This window comes from Caretta caretta, chromosome 7 (genome assembly GCF_965140235.1).
Source record: "Caretta caretta isolate rCarCar2 chromosome 7, rCarCar1.hap1, whole genome shotgun sequence".
Taxonomy (NCBI): domain Eukaryota; kingdom Metazoa; phylum Chordata; order Testudines; family Cheloniidae; genus Caretta; species Caretta caretta.
This window is the reverse complement of record NC_134212.1, coordinates 46,917,578-46,933,395: the sequence shown is the minus strand read 5'-3', so window position 1 is coordinate 46,933,395 and position 15,818 is coordinate 46,917,578. Positions and strand designations below refer to the sequence as shown.

At 53.7% G+C, this 15,818-nt stretch overlaps 1 protein-coding gene across 3 annotated transcripts; it reads left to right on the top strand.

Moving 5' to 3' along the window:
• The first annotated feature begins 81 nt into the window (after nucleotides 1–81).
• On the top strand, nucleotides 82–14,238 carry RRP9 (ribosomal RNA processing 9, U3 small nucleolar RNA binding protein). 3 transcript variants are annotated; one of them, XM_048856990.2, is made up of 15 exons: nucleotides 82–215; nucleotides 1,061–1,143; nucleotides 2,083–2,201; nucleotides 5,914–5,981; nucleotides 7,037–7,078; nucleotides 7,767–7,893; nucleotides 8,722–8,846; nucleotides 9,588–9,680; nucleotides 9,999–10,099; nucleotides 10,721–10,855; nucleotides 11,640–11,702; nucleotides 11,790–11,935; nucleotides 12,907–12,986; nucleotides 13,351–13,424; nucleotides 14,040–14,238. In XM_048856990.2, the coding sequence occupies exons 1-15, from the start codon at nucleotides 135–137 to the stop codon at nucleotides 14,140–14,142; spliced, it is 1,440 nt and encodes a 479-aa protein (XP_048712947.2). In that variant the 5' UTR covers nucleotides 82–134; the 3' UTR covers nucleotides 14,143–14,238. The 3 variants fall into 3 exon arrangements, with proteins under 3 accessions (XP_048712947.2, XP_048712945.2, XP_074986725.1); XM_048856988.2 differs by having other exon boundaries at nucleotides 11,790–11,947; XM_075130624.1 differs by lacking the exon at nucleotides 82–215 and adding an exon at nucleotides 1,550–1,634 and having other exon boundaries at nucleotides 11,790–11,947.
• The last annotated feature ends 1,580 nt before the right edge of the window (nucleotides 14,239–15,818 follow it).

The following is a 15,818-nucleotide window of genomic DNA, read 5'->3' as shown; positions in this document are numbered from 1 at the left end:
GAGTAATTCCAACCAATGGAGAGGAGCTGAGGGCGGGGCCGGAGTGGCTCTGCCCAATGGGAGGGATGCAGGGGTGGAACCAGAGCGCCATGTGTAGCGAGCGCTGAGCAGGGGGTAGCGCCAAAGGCAGAAGCATGGCGGCGTCGGGAGCGAAGAAGAAGCAGCAGCAGCAGCGAGCGGCCGCGGCGGGGGGAGCCGGGCACAGGCGGCGCAAGGTTGGGGCGAGGTCCCGGGGATGACGGGGGTCGGACTAAGGAGCTGATGGGGAACTCGGGGGTTGGGGGGCAGGCTGGTGGGAATGGGGGAGGGGGCTACCTGGGGGAAATCGGGAACTAGGGGAATGGAGGGGCTGGGTAGGGGGAATGGGGCAGGCTGGATGGGGCAGGCTGGGGAAAGTGGGGAACAGAGGGGCTAGGTAGGGGGAATGGGGTAGGCTGGATGGGGCAGGCTGGGGAAAGTGGGGAACAGAGGGGCTAGGTAGGGGGAATGGGGCAGGCTGGATGGGGCAGGCTGGGGAAAGTGGGGAACAGAGGGGCTAGGTAGGGGGAATGGGGTAGGCTGGATGGGGCAGGCTGGGGAAAGTGGGGAACAGAGGGGCTAGGTAGGGGGAATGGGGGAGGAGGCTGGCTGGGGGAAGCGGGGGACTAGGGAGCTGTGTAGGGGGAATGGGGCTGGCTGGGGAAAGTGGAGGACCAGGGGGCTGGGTGCGGGGATCGAGGGCTGGAGGGGTTGGGTAGGGGAAATGGGGTGGAAGGCTAGGGGGCGAAGGATGCTAGGGGAATGGAGGTGGGTGGGGGGGCAAAGAGGCTGGGGGAAATGGGAGAGGAAGCAAAGATTCCCTAGGCTAGCTAAGGTAGTTGTCTATCGCTTTTCCTCTGCTTATTATGGGCTGGAGGTGATGGGACATTGTGGGGATCCTAGGGTGGTTGCAAGGAGTGGGCTTTCCCTGCCCATTGCCCCCCTCCCTCCAAGTTGTGAGAGGGGAGATGCCGTGGGCTGGTGTCCCCCTCAACCTTGTTGCTATAGCCAGGATGTGCTGAAAGAGGGTTTTGTTCTTGAGGTCCGTGATGCAGAGGAGAAATCCTGGCAGAAAGCTGGCTTGAAGCTGAATGAGGAGATCTCCAGCGACTCCGATACGGAGAGGTAATACACTAGCTCCCCTGTGGGTGTTGCCCCAAAGGGTCCCTCAGATAGGCACCCTGCAGAGCAGAACCCAGGAGACATCCCTACCTGTGCCCACCCCTCCTCCCACTCCAAGATGTCCAGACACTGTAGAGGTGAGGGCCATAGAAATACAGAGGGAGAGAGCGAAATCTTTCCTCCTGGGGTTCAGTGGGGGAGAAACAAGGTGGGACACTCACAGCTCTTCTTTTGTATGCTTTTCCTGAGATTGCTTTGCAACTTCCCACAATCAGGAGACAGTGGTTTCAGGGGCTAGTCCCAGACTCTGGAATGAACTCCCCCAGGAATTAAGGACCATCACTGCAGTGTGTATTAAAAAAAAAAAAAAATTCCCAGACCACTCCACTGCACACACTTCTCCCTTTAGGAAGGGAGGAGAGAACAAGCATATGAAGATGTTACTCACTTTGCTCAGCTGGAAAGCGCTCAGATGCTACGGTGATGAGCATGGTGTAAGTATCTACATAGACTAGAATCTCTCCATGCTTCTATGCAGGCTGTTCCATCCTGTTTATTTGGATGGCATCTTGCAGAACTATAGTTAGTTACAGTTGCATGATGCACTTTGTTCCAAGCCAGACTTCACAGTCCCTCTCACTTAAAGTGGTGGTGGCCACTGTTTCAGAAATGTGGGGCCTATACTAGGTGGTGGGGACCCTCTCCACTTAATGTTATTTCTTAGTTAATTACAAAGAACTTGCCCCTTTATACACTTCTAAATAAAAAAGTTGAGTGGAGCCTGTTTATGTACTTAAATGGCTGTAAATGACTGTCTCTCTGTACACAGACTTCAGTCCAAAAGCAGATTTTCTTGACTGGATATTAGATTACAAATGGGCTATAAAGTGAAGGGTGTTATGGCTGGAGGAACACACACACACACCCTCTCTTCCCCTGTAGCCCTACATTTGGTGGGAAGCGGAAGAAGGACAATGAGGCAGAAGAGGAGATTGAAGAGACCGCACAGGAAAAGAAGCTGAGATTAGCCAAACTTTACCTGGAGCAGCTTCGACAGCAGGGTGAGTATTCAACAGACTGGGTGCATGTGGCTGGGTAGTGCAGGGGATGCTATTGCGGAGCGAGGGCACTAGGAGCTGTACCTCAGCCCCGCTGCTCTTCCTTACTGATTTGCACACAGGAGTTGAGCCTCTTCCCTGCTACACAGGCTTCAGTGCTGTAATGACTGGACTGCTTTCGCTTGATGAAATTTATTATTAAGTACAGACCCCAAAGAAGAGGCAGTCTAACCTCCTTGGGGACAATCTAAATAATTTAATGCATTTACTAGTATATAGAGAAGTATAAAATTAAGTGACAAAAATGCAGAGTCTCATACTTCTTGCCTGCTTGCTTACTTTCCTAAATGTGGCAATTCAGCATAGGTGTCCCAGTCACTATACAAATCAAATCTGCAGTTTGTCTTGACATGTAACAGTTGATGTGTTGGTTGTGTTCCAAGTAACTTGAAAGAAAAGCTCTGAAATGCTTTCTTCATCATCTGCATTGTTGTGTCCTGAAGCTCGTTGTAAGTCATCTGCTATGTAAAATACTATCTTTCTTGGATAAAGTCTGCCATAGTTGCAGAATAAGCTGCTGGTCTCTGAGCGCATCACCTGAGGTGTCAGGCCTTGCCTAACCTGGGACAGGATTCTGCAGTTCTCCCACTCTTAGACTGGGTTACCATATCCTGTGTATCAAGCCCGGTTATCCTGCAGGTGTGATTGAGTTTGGCACCTGTGGTTCTTCCTTTTAGGATTCTGATCAGCGGTAATGTAAGATAGGTGACTTACCGCTGGAGTTCCCCCTTGCAGATTGGTGTGGCATAGCAGCTTTCTCCTCATCTTGCGCCCCCTGCTGACAGCTGGTCCAGCCCTGCAGTGGTCTCTTCTCATGACATGGCCCCCTGGTCAGGTCATGCTTTAGTCCCATGCATTTTGGGGTAACAGTGTCACAGGTACCAGAACTCTTCCACACTTCCCAGGGTTGATCCTCTGCAGGCTTTTCTCCCATCCCAGGCTCTACAGGGCCTTTCCTCTCTTATAGAAGGCTGCCTCCCCAGGCTTTCTCCCTGATGGTCTGGCTCCTCCCAGGCCACTGACCCTCAGGGCTTCTTTCCTAGAGTCTCTATTCTCCCTGGCCTGCTTTAAGGGTTCCCTTCTCCCCCCTGCCCTTGCCCTCCAGGAACATTTCCAGAACACAAGTTCCTTTCTGCAGGCTCCTCTGTGGTTCCTCTCCCAGAGAGTGGAAACTTCCAGCAACCCCTCTCCTGGGTCTCCTGCCAGATTTCTCTCCTTGAGAGGATTCCTGGACCACCTCCTAGTCTCCCCAGGCTCTAGTCCCACAGAGCAACTGCAAAGTTTCTCCCTCCAGCCCCCTTCTGCGCGGGACTTCCCTTCTTTTATAGCACCATTAGCTGGGCTTCATCTTCAGCTGGGTTAACTGGCCTTTCCCTGCCACAGTGACCCTCACAGATGTGTATAGTGCCAAAACAGGCTCTTAAAACCACAATTTCTATGCTGCAGTAGGAACAAAACATTGGAGAGAGAGGATTATATAACAGAACAGTCTAGACACATCTGCCTTACCTAAAGGCTTACAATCCCCTGCTGTTAGCCTAGGCAGGCCTGACCTCTTCAGACAACCTACCGGGTGTCTGTCTCAGTTCTTTTCCCCCCTCCCTTGAGAGAGGGTTCCTTTTTAACCCTCTGGCAGCTTTTTTACTCTGCTCCTGGGCTCTGACCCTTCTGGTCAACAGTCCTGTAGGCTCAGCAGGAGACAGAGCCAGAATCCTCAAAGCACAAAGGCCTGGCATTGTCCTTAACAACTCTCTGGTGTTTGCAGAGTGCTCTTCTTCCGCAGCTGGTTTTCCAGACTGCCCTGTTGATCTAAGTGGCTGGTCATACAGTAAGCACCCCAATAACCAGGCCAACATACAGAACTTCTAAGTTACAAAGCAGCTCCAAATCATCAGTCTGCATCCAAGATCTTGTCACCTTTCTACAGGTTTCAGAGTAACAGCCGTGTTAGTCTGTATCCGTAAAAAGAAAAGGAGTACGTGTGGCACCTTAGAGGCTAACACATTTATTAGAGCATAAGCTTTTGTGAGCTACAGCTCACTTCATCAGATGCCCGATGAAGTGGGCTGTAGCTCACGAAAGCTTATGCTCTAATAAATTTGTTGGCCTCTAAGATGCCACATGTACTCCTCATCCTTCAACGTCTCATTGGGGAAGCACAAATAGGGTGACATTAAAGGATCTAAACTAGGTACGTACCAGGTTTAAAAGACTTGTAAGATCTGCTAGTGAGACTGTGTTGCTATTCATAGATTCCAAGGCCAGAAAGGGACCACTGTGATCATGTACTCTGAGCTCCTGTATAACACAGGTCAGAGAACTGCCCTGAAATAATTCCTGTTTGAACAAGGGTGGATCTTTTCAAATACGCTTTATATTCCCCTTATATAGGATTTGTGGTGGATTTTCCATCACTGGCACACTTGGTAAAACTGTTCAATGGTTAATTACCCTCACTGTGAAAAATGTACAGCATATCTCCAGTCTGAATTTGTCAGCCCCCTGTAACTTTATCCTTTGCATGTAATGGCAGTAAAAGACTTTTTTTTTTTTTTTTTTTTAAACCAGGTTAAGGGTAAATCTAGATGGCTTGTACTTAACATGCTAGGAAAACAAGTCCAACTGTGACTACTATAACAAGAGGGCAGTGTTACTACTGTAGCTTATTCTGGGGAATGCTTCAGAGGGAGTGTAGCAGTTAGATCAAGAGGCCTGGATTCTGACCTTGGATCTGCTGCCAACTTACTGTGAGATGTTGGGCAAGGCTGTCCCTTCTCCGCACATCCATTTCAATGCTTGTTAAAGTGGGGACAATACAGGAGCCATGGGCATGATGCAGTCCTAGCTTTCAGCTGCATTCACACTAAGCCCTGGCTCCATCACCCGTTTTGTTGACAAAATCACCACCTACCCCAGCAGGGAACTGACCCAAAATAGGCCTTTGCAATGGCAGGAATATCCCGAGACGCTAGCAGCTTTAAGATTCCATTGCACTTAACAGCAAGCACATCATGTTTTCCCAAAACTTTCTGTGCAGTGCTAAAGGATGCATAGACTATATAAGCTTGGCTCCTACAATGCCACAGTTGTCATAAGAACCTCTATAGACTGGAATGACCCAGTGAGGAAGCTTCAGGTGTGTCAGTCACACTTGCAGCACCACCTGTCCAGCCGTTTTAAAAATAATCCCCAGAAAAGGATATAAAACCTTTATGCAGCCAGATGAAGCCCTGAAGTATGCTCAGGAACTGCTTATAGCACGGGCACAGGGATAAACTCTGCCTTAAAGTGGTAATGCAAGGGCTAGAGTGCTTAAGTTTCCACATGTTGATATGGGGGATGCGTGGTCTGCTGTTGGCCAGGAAACTACTGTAAATGAGACTGGGCCTGATGATCTGGGATCTAAGTCTGGAGCAGCAGGGCTGACCAGGCAGTCACTAAGGACCAGCTCCCCACTTATTTGCATAGTTAAAAGCCTGTGCTAACGTTGGGATGTGTAGTTCTTGGAGTGCCGTCTGCTGCTTGCTCCTCCTCTCGGAGAGGAAGCTCTGCTAATGCAGGAATGTTCATTGCTTCAGTCGTATGTCACGAGCCTTCTTGCTGTGCATGGCAAGCTCCATTCCCAATGTGCTGTCTGTGCTTGTCTCTTGGGCAGAGGAGGAAAAGGCAGAAGAGGCGGCCTTGGAAAAGGACTTGGTTGCTGGCCGACTGAAGGAAGATGTGGTGAGTAGGCTGCTTGGGGGAGAGGAGTCGGTGGATTCAGGGGCTCCTTGCTTGCTTGTTGACGTCTTCTCTTTTGAATCGCGCCTGCTTCTTCCCTCCTGATGCTCCTGGAGCCCTTGGGATTCTCTTTCCCCTCCTCCCCCCAACTTTCGGCCTGCCTTTGAGGACCTGTCTCATGGCTACAATCTCAGCAACTCCATGCATGGGAACCCTGGCCTCTGCTAAGCCAAGAGGTAAACACACCCATGGGCCTCTTTGCATATTCATGTTTAAACCATCAGTATTCTTAAGGTGCCCCTCACCTAGGTTGCCTAACAACACATGTATTAGCTTAGTGTTAATAAGTATTGGGAAGTACTGTTCATTTGAATGTATTCTACTCTCGCCACAATTCTGTCCACCCTTGTCAAGCATCCCATAAAACTTTGCTTTCATAGAAGTAAACTTTTGCTTAGGAAGATAGGAAAACGGTCAGGATCAGGACACAGGAGTGTTTTACCGTAGCAAGAGGTAGGGAGTAAAACTCTCAGGCTGCTACTAGAAAGTCCCAAAGGAAAAAGCCAAGACCATGTTCTACCCTCTTGCAAACAGCAGAGGTGCGTTCACAGGCCTAGTACTTGGAGTGCATGCTCTCAAAACAAAAGAGGTAAAGGAGGTACAGCATAGTACCAGAAAAATAACATAGAAAGCTGATTGGTTAAATCCAGTTTCAGGTGATGTACACAGCACTTCTTGTAAATGGGTAGGATATAAAAAGATGGCTTTAGGTGAATTTAACACTTCATGAGAGCTTCCCAGAGCCAGGTTCAATATGATACTGTTCTTCCTGTCCTATGCTTTTTATTGGCTTTTAGCAACAATAATGACACAGATTATTTGGTTTTCTGGAATGTATTTTAGGCCGAACCAAAGCATGGTCAAGCAGCAACTTAACAACTTCGGTATCTAAATTGTCCTCATTCCACTTCTTATAAGGGCAGAATAGCCTCCACTATGCAGGGACTGAGTGCCTAGGCCTTTGCTGCTCATGTCTAACTGCCTTGTACTTTCAACAGCTTGAACAGAAGGGAAAACTGCAGCGACTGATCGCCAAAGATGTAAGTTTGCAAAGCTTTGCGTGAATTGCTCTGCTTCAGAGTTGGGTAGGGGCAGGAAGAGGTCGCTGGCAGCTCATTCTCCCTTGGAGGCATGGGGAGAGCAGGGGGTATCTCATTGTCATGTGATCCCTTTCTGGACTGGCTCAATCTCCTGGCTATCAGACCAACTGTTCTCACAATGCCGGAGCTTCGGACGAGCTTGCTCCTAGCTCAGTTGAAAATAACAGCATTTGCATGTTATGGCAAGGCGGCCCTGGACGAACCTGGGACTCTTGTGGGTTCAGGTTTGCTCTGTGGGAGTGTGGCCTAATGGGTAGAGCACCGGACTGAATGGCGGGAGACCTGGGTTCAATTCCAAGCCCTGCCACAGACTTCTTGGGTGACCTTGGGCAAGTCATGGGGCATGTCTGTGCCTTGGTTTCCTATCTGTAAAATGGGGATAATAGCATTGTCCTAGCACAGGGGTGTTGGTAGTGCTCCGTTATTGGTAATGGGTGGGTATATAGTACCTTTAAATATTTGAAAATCTTGGCCTTCTAAAGTTGGGTGCTGACAGCTAGATCTTCCTGGTGCTGCACTCCCTCTGAAGTCCACATGTGTCCTATCCCGGGGATAAAATAGCTCGCAACCCACACACGTTCTGTGGTGCCGGAGCACTTTGTTAATGAGGTGCTGTGTGTGTGAACAGTTGCAGCCTCCAGATACAGCAGCCATCCGAGTGCTGCGAGGTCACCAGCTGCCCATCACCTGCCTGGTCATCTCTCCAGATGACAAGTGCATCTTCTCAGCTGCCAAAGACTGCTCCATCATCAAATGTGAGTTTTCCCTAGGCCACCTCCCCTCTTAGTCCAATGGCTTGCAGGTTCCAGAATTTCCAAAGACCTTGTCTCCCATAACCTGGCTGTGCTCCATCTCCCGGCAGATGCCATGTTCGCACGTCATAGCTATGCAGGGCAGGCTGTCTGAGCTTGTCAATTTCTAGCTTTGCTTGTAGCCTCCTCCTCTGAAGGGAGATCTCTTGCTTTGTTACCAGCTAGAGTTTAGTGCTGGAGTAGCACTGACCCTGCAAGCAGGGATCTAAATCTTCAGAAGTGCCCACTAATTTGGGGGGGTCCCCCCCATAGTTCTTGAGCGCTCAGCTCCAAACACCTACACCCCTCTTTTTTTCAGAAGTGCAATGCACACCCAGCTCCCGCCGCCTTTTGGAGCGGGAAGGGGGGGAGAGAAGCGGGTGCTTAGACCTTAGGGGCCCAAACTGAGTTGACCCTCCTGACAAAATGAGTCTGTGGTTAGCATTCACAGTGGGATAGAAGGCAGTGTTCGGTACAGCGTCAGCTCTGCCCTCTAGAAGTTTGCTTTGGACCTGGTGCAGGAACTCCCCTGTACTGTTAGTTGTGATCCTCCCGCACCTTGCTCTGAACAGCTGGGGATAGTTGGAATCTCCTGCCTCATTACCAAGGAGTCCTCATTAATGGAATGAGATGGGTGAGCTGGGACCGTCAGGTGTGCCTTGCGCTCTCTACTTCCTAACCCTCTGGGGAGGCGCTGGCCCTGTCTTGTGGCCCTTGGCTTGCCAAGAGGACACGCTGGCTGAGGCAGCCCTGCAGAATCAGGCAGGAGGTGACTGATGCAGTCTGCTGCAGGGGATGTGGAGAGCGGGAAGAAGTTGCACGTGATCCCTGGAGGGAAGAAGGGGACAGAGGCCCAGCACATCGGCCACACAGCGCACATTCTTTCCATGGCCATCTCGTCGGATGGCAAATACCTGGTAAGGAGGAGTGGCCAGGCCCTACCCTCTCCCCGGCTGGCTGGCTGGCTCACCCTTGTTCTCGAGCCATGTGGTGAGAGGAGCCTCTTGTCAGTGAATTCTTGCTCGCTGTCAGTTTTCTGCTTCATTGCAAATGCTGAACCCCCTTTGATTCCCCGCCCCGCTGCCCGTTCTCTGTCCCGGCCCCCCCAGGTGCTGGGTGGGTGCCTCCCTCCAGAGAGGATACAGGAGCTGCAAACAGCACATCAGCTGTGAGTGCATGGTACACGGCTTGTATGGTGAGACCTTGTTGTGGGAACTCGCCCTGATAGAAGCAGGGTCCATCTCCACCCCGGTGGCGAAATGCTGGTGGCTGCTGTGCCATGATCGGGCCCATTCGCCAGACACCAGCGGCATGCACCTTATCACCGCTGCCTCTCTGCCTGGCTGGATCCTACCAGCCTTGGGCTCCAGCATTGGCTGTGGTGCTGATGGAACCGTCCCGAGAGGAGGTTTGCTCTGTATGCTCTCCAGGGGAAGACCGTGAGCTGGGAACAAAACCAAGGGGTGGCTAGCGGGAAATCCCACCTCCCATCTGGCTGAGACCTCTCCTGCTGGCCAACTTTGCCTCCGAGTCTCTCTCTGGGCCTCTGAAATGGCAGCAGAACATAATAGCACAGGCACACAGCCCGCTGTGATGACACAGACCCAGGAAAGCTAGTTAGGGGCTGCTGGTGAGTGTGTCCGCTGTCTCCCTGCCAGGCCACAGGAGACAGGAACAAACTGATCATGATCTGGGAGGCTGTCACGTGCAAGCACCTGTATAAATTCACTGGCCATCGAGACGCTGTGACGGTGAGTGGCATTTGGGGAGGCAGGGGGGGAAGTAGCTCAGACACAACTAGGCGGCTTTGAGCGCCCAACCCTTCCATGCTGACTTGGGAAACATATGGAGGCTCTGCCTAAAAGACAGGAAGCCCTTTCTCCATGGGAATCTTCTCCCCCCTTTGCCGAGTGCCTTTCCTCGGAGGTGCTGAGCTTGGGAAGGGTGGGAAATTTGGCTGCTTCCAGGACAGCCTTTCCCTAGGGTAGCCACCTTGGCAAATGCAGTTCTGGATCTGCATTAAAGCCACTCTTCCGTATTTAGCACCCGTCTCCCCCCCCCCCATGCAGGGCCTGTCGTTCCAGAAGGGCACTCACCAGCTGTACAGTGCCTCACACGATCGCTCCGTCAAAGTCTGGAACGTGGCAGAGAACGCCTACGTGGAAACGCTGTGAGGACCCACTTCTCCTTGCCGTGGGGCAGGAGAGCGAGGAAGACTGAGGGGGTGCATGGGCAGCTGAGCTGGGAGGGTTATGTGGCTTTTGGGGTGACCCTGGAGATGGAAGACGGGGATTCCTGGGCAGGGGGCTCCAGCAGGCTTGGCCCAGCAATGCATTTGGCCCCCAAGCTGTCCTATGGTCTCTGCTCAAGCCTACCCTGCCCTACCAAGCAGCCTGTTCAGTTTGGTGGCAATCGTGGTCAGGCTCACCTGATCTGGAACCTCCTATTGCATCAGTAGCTGTGATGTGGCCGCAGCTCAGAAATCTCCTGAGGGCCTGAGTCATTCTTGCTGAGTGTGGTTACCTGAGAGAGATGTCCCCACGTCTTCTACCAGCTGTGTCCGGTGAGAGGCCAAGTATTCTGTGGGCGTGGAGGCCTTGTGGGCTGTAGCCACAAGCCCCCATCCAGGAGAACCAGTGATCGGCGTCGGCTGTGCAGTGATGGGAGGTGGTGACCCTCGCAGCTGAGAATGCAGAGCCTGGGTGGGAAGGGAGGTAGAAGGTGCCAGGCTGGGCCCCCTGGGTTACTGAGATTGGGACTCATCCTCTGCCCTGTTTGCCCCCGACTCCAGGTTTGGGCACCAAGATGCGATCACGGGGCTGGACAGCCTGAGCCGGGAGTGCTGTGTCACGTCAGGCGGGCGAGACGGCACCGTCCGGGTCTGGAAGATCCCTGAGGAGTCTCAGCTTGTGTTCTACGGGCACCAGTAGGTGTGGGCAGCAGCCCCTGCAGAGGGTGGTGAGGGCTGCAGGGCGTCTGCTCTGCTTAACCCGCTTCACCTTCCATGGCAGCTCTTCTGCCAAAGCGTAATACCCATCCGGTGGCTGCCAGCAACTGCCCTGCAAGCCCTGGTCTCTTCTACCTCGGCTCTGCAGCCCAGTGTCTTGTCAGAGGCCTCCTAGCACCTGCCTCTTGCGTGGTTATTGGCCACATCCATTGAACTGGTGGTGGCGCATGCTACCTTGCCTAGTGCCTGCAGGAGTGATGCAGACGTGCTGGGTGGGGAACGCTGGCTGTCGGCCATCCACAGCACTGTACGGTGCATGGGACCGCTCCTCCCTGCAGCAGCTCCTGGAAGCAGCTCCAACCAAGCTCCCATATCACAGTGGTGCGGCGTGGAACTAGGCCAGCCAGGCTGAGCCACAGGGCAAGCAGCTCAGCCGGCAGGAGGCCTCGTCCAGAGTGTTCTTGCCAGATCCCAGTCGGGGAGCAGTAAAAAGGGGAAATGTGCCCTCCTGGGAGGTGACCTAGGGAATACTCCCCTTCTAGAGGGCTGCCTGTTGCAGTGAGGGGCTGCCAGGGAGGCCTGTTCTGAAGCATGCTGAGCACCACCAGCCGTCTCCTTTGAGAGGTGGTGTTGGAAGTCCGGTCTGCGCTCAGCTCAAGTTCTGGGGCTACCCTTGCCTCTGGGGCTCTGGCACCCTGCAGGATAACTTCCCAGGGGACCCACAGGCACAACTCGCTCTCCTCCTTCCCTCTGCCCATCTTAGGGGCTCCATCGACTGCATCCAGCTGATCAACGAGGAGCACATGGTGTCCGGCGCGGATGATGGGTGAGTAACCCACAGGAGATGTGCTGAGGGTGCTGCAGGCCTGGGCTCTCGTGCGTAGCCTCATCCGCTCCACGTCTCTCACAATAGGTCGGTCGCCCTTTGGGGTCTTTCGAAGAAGAAGCCGCTCACGACAGTGAGGCAAGCGCATGGTAACCACGGCACCCAGGGCCTGGAGCAGCCATACTGGATCTCCTCGGTGGCCACCCTGCTGAACAGTGACATTGTAGCCACAGGTGCCTCGCGCTGTGAGACCCTCGCTTTTGCTGTTGCTTTGGGCCTGGGGCGGGGAGGAAGGATGCAGTCCGTTTCAGGGCCCCAGCAGCTGGGCGATCTCGGCTTCCTCCCCAGCTCTTATCCTCCCTGCAGCTTGGGCCAGCACTCTGTACAGCTGGGACAATGCCTGTCTCGCGGATGGGACTGGGTTACTGTTTGCAGTGCTCTGAGGGGCCCAGACAGAAAGCGCCATGAATGGGTCATTCCTCAGGCTCCTAACTTCCCTCTTCTTCTGGAAACCTGGCTCTGCTTTCCTGGAACCCCGGGAAATTCACCCACAACTGGCCCTATGTTGCCCTCAGCTAGCCCAGGCCCTGCCACTCCTACAACTCCTACCCCAGCACTCTCAGGTTTGCCATCCTGGCTTAGAAACTAGCTGAGGAGTGGGGAAGTCCTGCTTCGATGGGAAGGGAGCGGTTTGGGGCAGGCTGGGAGGGGGAGATGAGGCTTGGTTTGAACTTGGATCCATGTCACGTACAGTAAGTGACTGGCAAGCTCAGAGCAAGAGGTAACTGTGCCTGGGGTTGTGGGGACATTGGCTGGGCCTCTCCAGAGAGCCACAGCCTTGTGGCCAGGCTGTCCCGTGTGTCACTGGCAGGAGATTGCTGCGTCACTCTCCTCTCTGGTCCTGACTCACTCCTCCAGAGTGAGGATCCACCGCCGCCTAACCCCAGGCAGGATGGTGGTTTCCCCTGGAATAGGCCAGCTTGCTGCTCCAGTTGCCCAGCCAGCAGCTTCAACTTCTGTGCTTCGCATTGGGTTGGTGGGGTGGAGGGAGGGGGAGCGGGGCTGTGTGGGGCGCCAGTTGTGGATGCCAGCAGGGCCGTGGTCTGAGGGAGACCATGCTAGCTTGCATCGGCGCCGAGCGTGGCCCGGGGGAGGTGCGGGGCCTGACTGCCCGAGGCCCTCACATTCTGCTCTGTGACCGCAGGCTCGCACAGCGCCAGTGTGCGGCTGTGGAAGTGCGGCGAGGGATTCCGAAGGCTGGAGCCACTCTTCGATATCCCCCTGGTAAGGAAGGGGCGCGGGCGGGAAGGCTCCCTCTCGGCAGGCAAGGCACACTGGAGCAAATGCTTGGGGCTGAGCAGAGATGGGAATTTCCCTCTTCTCTTCCAGCTGGGTTCCCCTTCCCCAAACAAGCCCGCTGTGCAGGCTGGGGTGAGGGGGTGCAGGTTTGGCTGGAGTCCGGAATAAACCCAGAGGGGCTCCCTCCCATCTGGTGTGTGAAGCCAGTGAATTGCTGAGAGATTAAATCCCTTCTCGGCCTGATCAAAGTTGCATTGCCCTAATGGGAGCCCTGCACTCGAGTGTCCCCGCAGGCTAATAGCTCTCCAGCCTGCAGTACTGCCCTTATGCCTTTTCCTCTCTCTCTCAGATCGGCTTTGTCAACAGCTTGAAGTTCTCGAATGCCGGGGATTTCCTGGTTGTTGGGATCGGACAGGAACACAGGTACCGGCCTCGCTGCTAGCTAAAGGCTATGTGTGGTGTCCAGGGGCTCTGGCCCAAGCCCCAGCCCGACCTCTCCCAGCCATTAGGGTCATCAGTCTGGAAAAGCTGGTGATGGGGTGGAGCCTGTGCTGGGGGCTTGGGAAAAATCCAACATTTGGCATTAGACTCTGTCTTCAGCTGGAATGAAGGGTCTATTAAATGCTGGGGAGGGGCAGCTTTTGGGGTGAAGCATGTGAGGAGTGGGCTGTCTAGGAGGGGAGGGCAGAAAATGGCACTAACCCTCCAAAAGCCTGGCTGGCACTGGTATGAAACTCCTGCTGCCATTGCTCCAGGACAGCCTTACCCGTGACTCGCTTTCTCCTGGGGGAAAAGGAGACAAACCTTCCCCTCCTGTAGGCCAGAGAGGGTGCATCCCTGGTGCTGGGAGACTGGATCTCTGCAGAACACTCCAAGAGCCCCTAGGAGGCGCTAGAGCGGCATGGAGCACCAAGTGCCTGCACCAGCACCCTCGGAGGAGGGAGCTCGACTTGGCATCAGGCGGCTCATTCAGCCTCCCTCCAGCTTTCTTGCTGGGGCGTGGGGGAACCGAAAGCTCAGCGTCTCTCTCGTGTTCAGGTTGGGCCGCTGGTGGCGAATCAGAGAAGCCAAGAACAGCATCTGCATCGTCCCGCTGCAGAGGTCGGCGGCTGGCCGCGCGCAGCCAGCTGATGGCTCCTAGCCCTGCTCCCCTCTTGCGTGCGGTCGTGGCTCTGCTAGAGCATGGTGAGACTCTCGAGTTAAAACTTCCCATTAAAAGCAACCCCCCTGCGTAAAACCCTGCTGTCTGCATTGGCCTGGCTACGGCTTGGATGCTTTGTCAGGAGTGAAAGCAGAGGCGAGGACGTCCTCTCTGGGGCCAGTTGCAGGCTGGGCACCAGAGGAAAGGGAGGGGCCACCTATGAAATGAAGAAAAGCCCAGCCCCCCTCACTCCGCAGTCAGAGCTGCGTGGCAGGGGGGAGGATCTTCGGGACAAACTTACTCCTGCCCCCAAAAGGCCAGCGGCAGAACCTGTCCCAAAGGTGTGAGCAGCTGAGACCTGGCTTTTGCGGGGGAGGGGATGGGTTGGGGGGGAAATGGACATGCAGACTAAGCCATGGCAGCCCCAGTCTGTCTCCCTCCCTTCTCAAGAACAGGCCAGAGCCACTCACTCAAATGGCCCATGACCTTCAAGGGCACCTTGGAAGGGGCAGCCCTGTCTCTGCCTGCCGAGATCCCATGAAGCATTCTTTCTCTACCAGATGTTGGAGCTTGTGGCAGGGCCCAGGATTCTCTCTTCCCTTTCCTGCTTAGCCTCAGGGATGTTTGCCAGCCCCCAGGCTAAGTTCTTGCTCAGGTTGTGTGCGTGCACTTCCCACACCGAAAGTCCGGAATAATCAAAGCCCTGTAGATTCCACCACAAGAATCCAGACCTTAGTTCTGCAGGGGGGCCCGGGTTGTGCATCAGATCTGGAGAGACTCTAGTGGCTTTATTCAAACAAGGAGACAGGCCTCGAATGCATCTACTCCAGAAACATAGCGTGCAATCTCTGCATGAGCCCTAGCTCATTCTGATCAATCTGGGGGTGGATTTGTTTTTCTTTTGCTCTCCCTTGGTCTCTGTGCTGCAGAGTTTTGGACTGATGATGTAGATCTCCGTTGTAGGTGGCATCAAGGGAGGTTTGGAAGCTACTGTTCATGGCTGCTCATGTACTAAAGTTCAAGTGTCACTCATTTTGTCTCAAAACTTGAGGCATTTTGAAATGCATCTGGGCTAACTGCAGCCGCAGCCTCGGAGACTGAATTAAGTGCTTTCATGTCTGTTTCCACCTGGGATCTGTCTCCAAGAAGAGCAGCTCTAAACTCTGCATTTGATCAAACTGGAGCTTGCAGTGGGGGTTAGACTGTTTAGTGCTAAGCTAGAAAAGCTGGACCATTAAAAACCACCTCCTGTAGTTAAGATTTTGATCACAGCTGTGACACTAGGTGTTTTGCTCTTTTAAACAGAGCTGGTCCTTAAAGCCTTGCAGGCTACTGCCTAAAAGCTGTGACTGACTACCTGCATGCTACTCTTACATGGGCTCTCGGCTGCTATTCTCATTATCTGAGAGCTGATGGCTGTGCTAGCTTAGGGTTGGGGTTTTTTTATTGCAATAGTTCTGCTCCTGGATCTTCAGGCATAAGTTCAGCTCAGCCGCCTATGCCAGCTCTGTTCCTGTGCGTCAGCTCTTACAACAGCTGTGTCTGCCCAGCTGCACTGGCTCTGCCTGGGGTGGTACTGTACCTGGGCTGGGCCTCCCTGCATACTGCACCTGGGGGAATGAACACCAGTGATAAGAGTAAAACAAACCCTGGTATCCCTCCTCGCAGCCTGAGCT

Excerpts from the sequence above, each read along its gene's own strand:
- RRP9 (XM_048856988.2), top strand. The coding sequence starts at position 135 with ATGGCGGCGTCGGGAGCGAAGAAGAAGCAGCAGCAGCAGCGAGCGGCC. Across the intron at positions 10,100-10,720 it reads AACGCCTACGTGGAAACGCT|GTTTGGGCACCAAGATGCGA; the intron begins GTGAGGACCCAC and ends CCCCGACTCCAG. Across the intron at positions 11,948-12,906 it reads AGCCACAGGTGCCTCGCGCT|GCTCGCACAGCGCCAGTGTG; the intron begins GTGAGACCCTCG and ends CTGTGACCGCAG.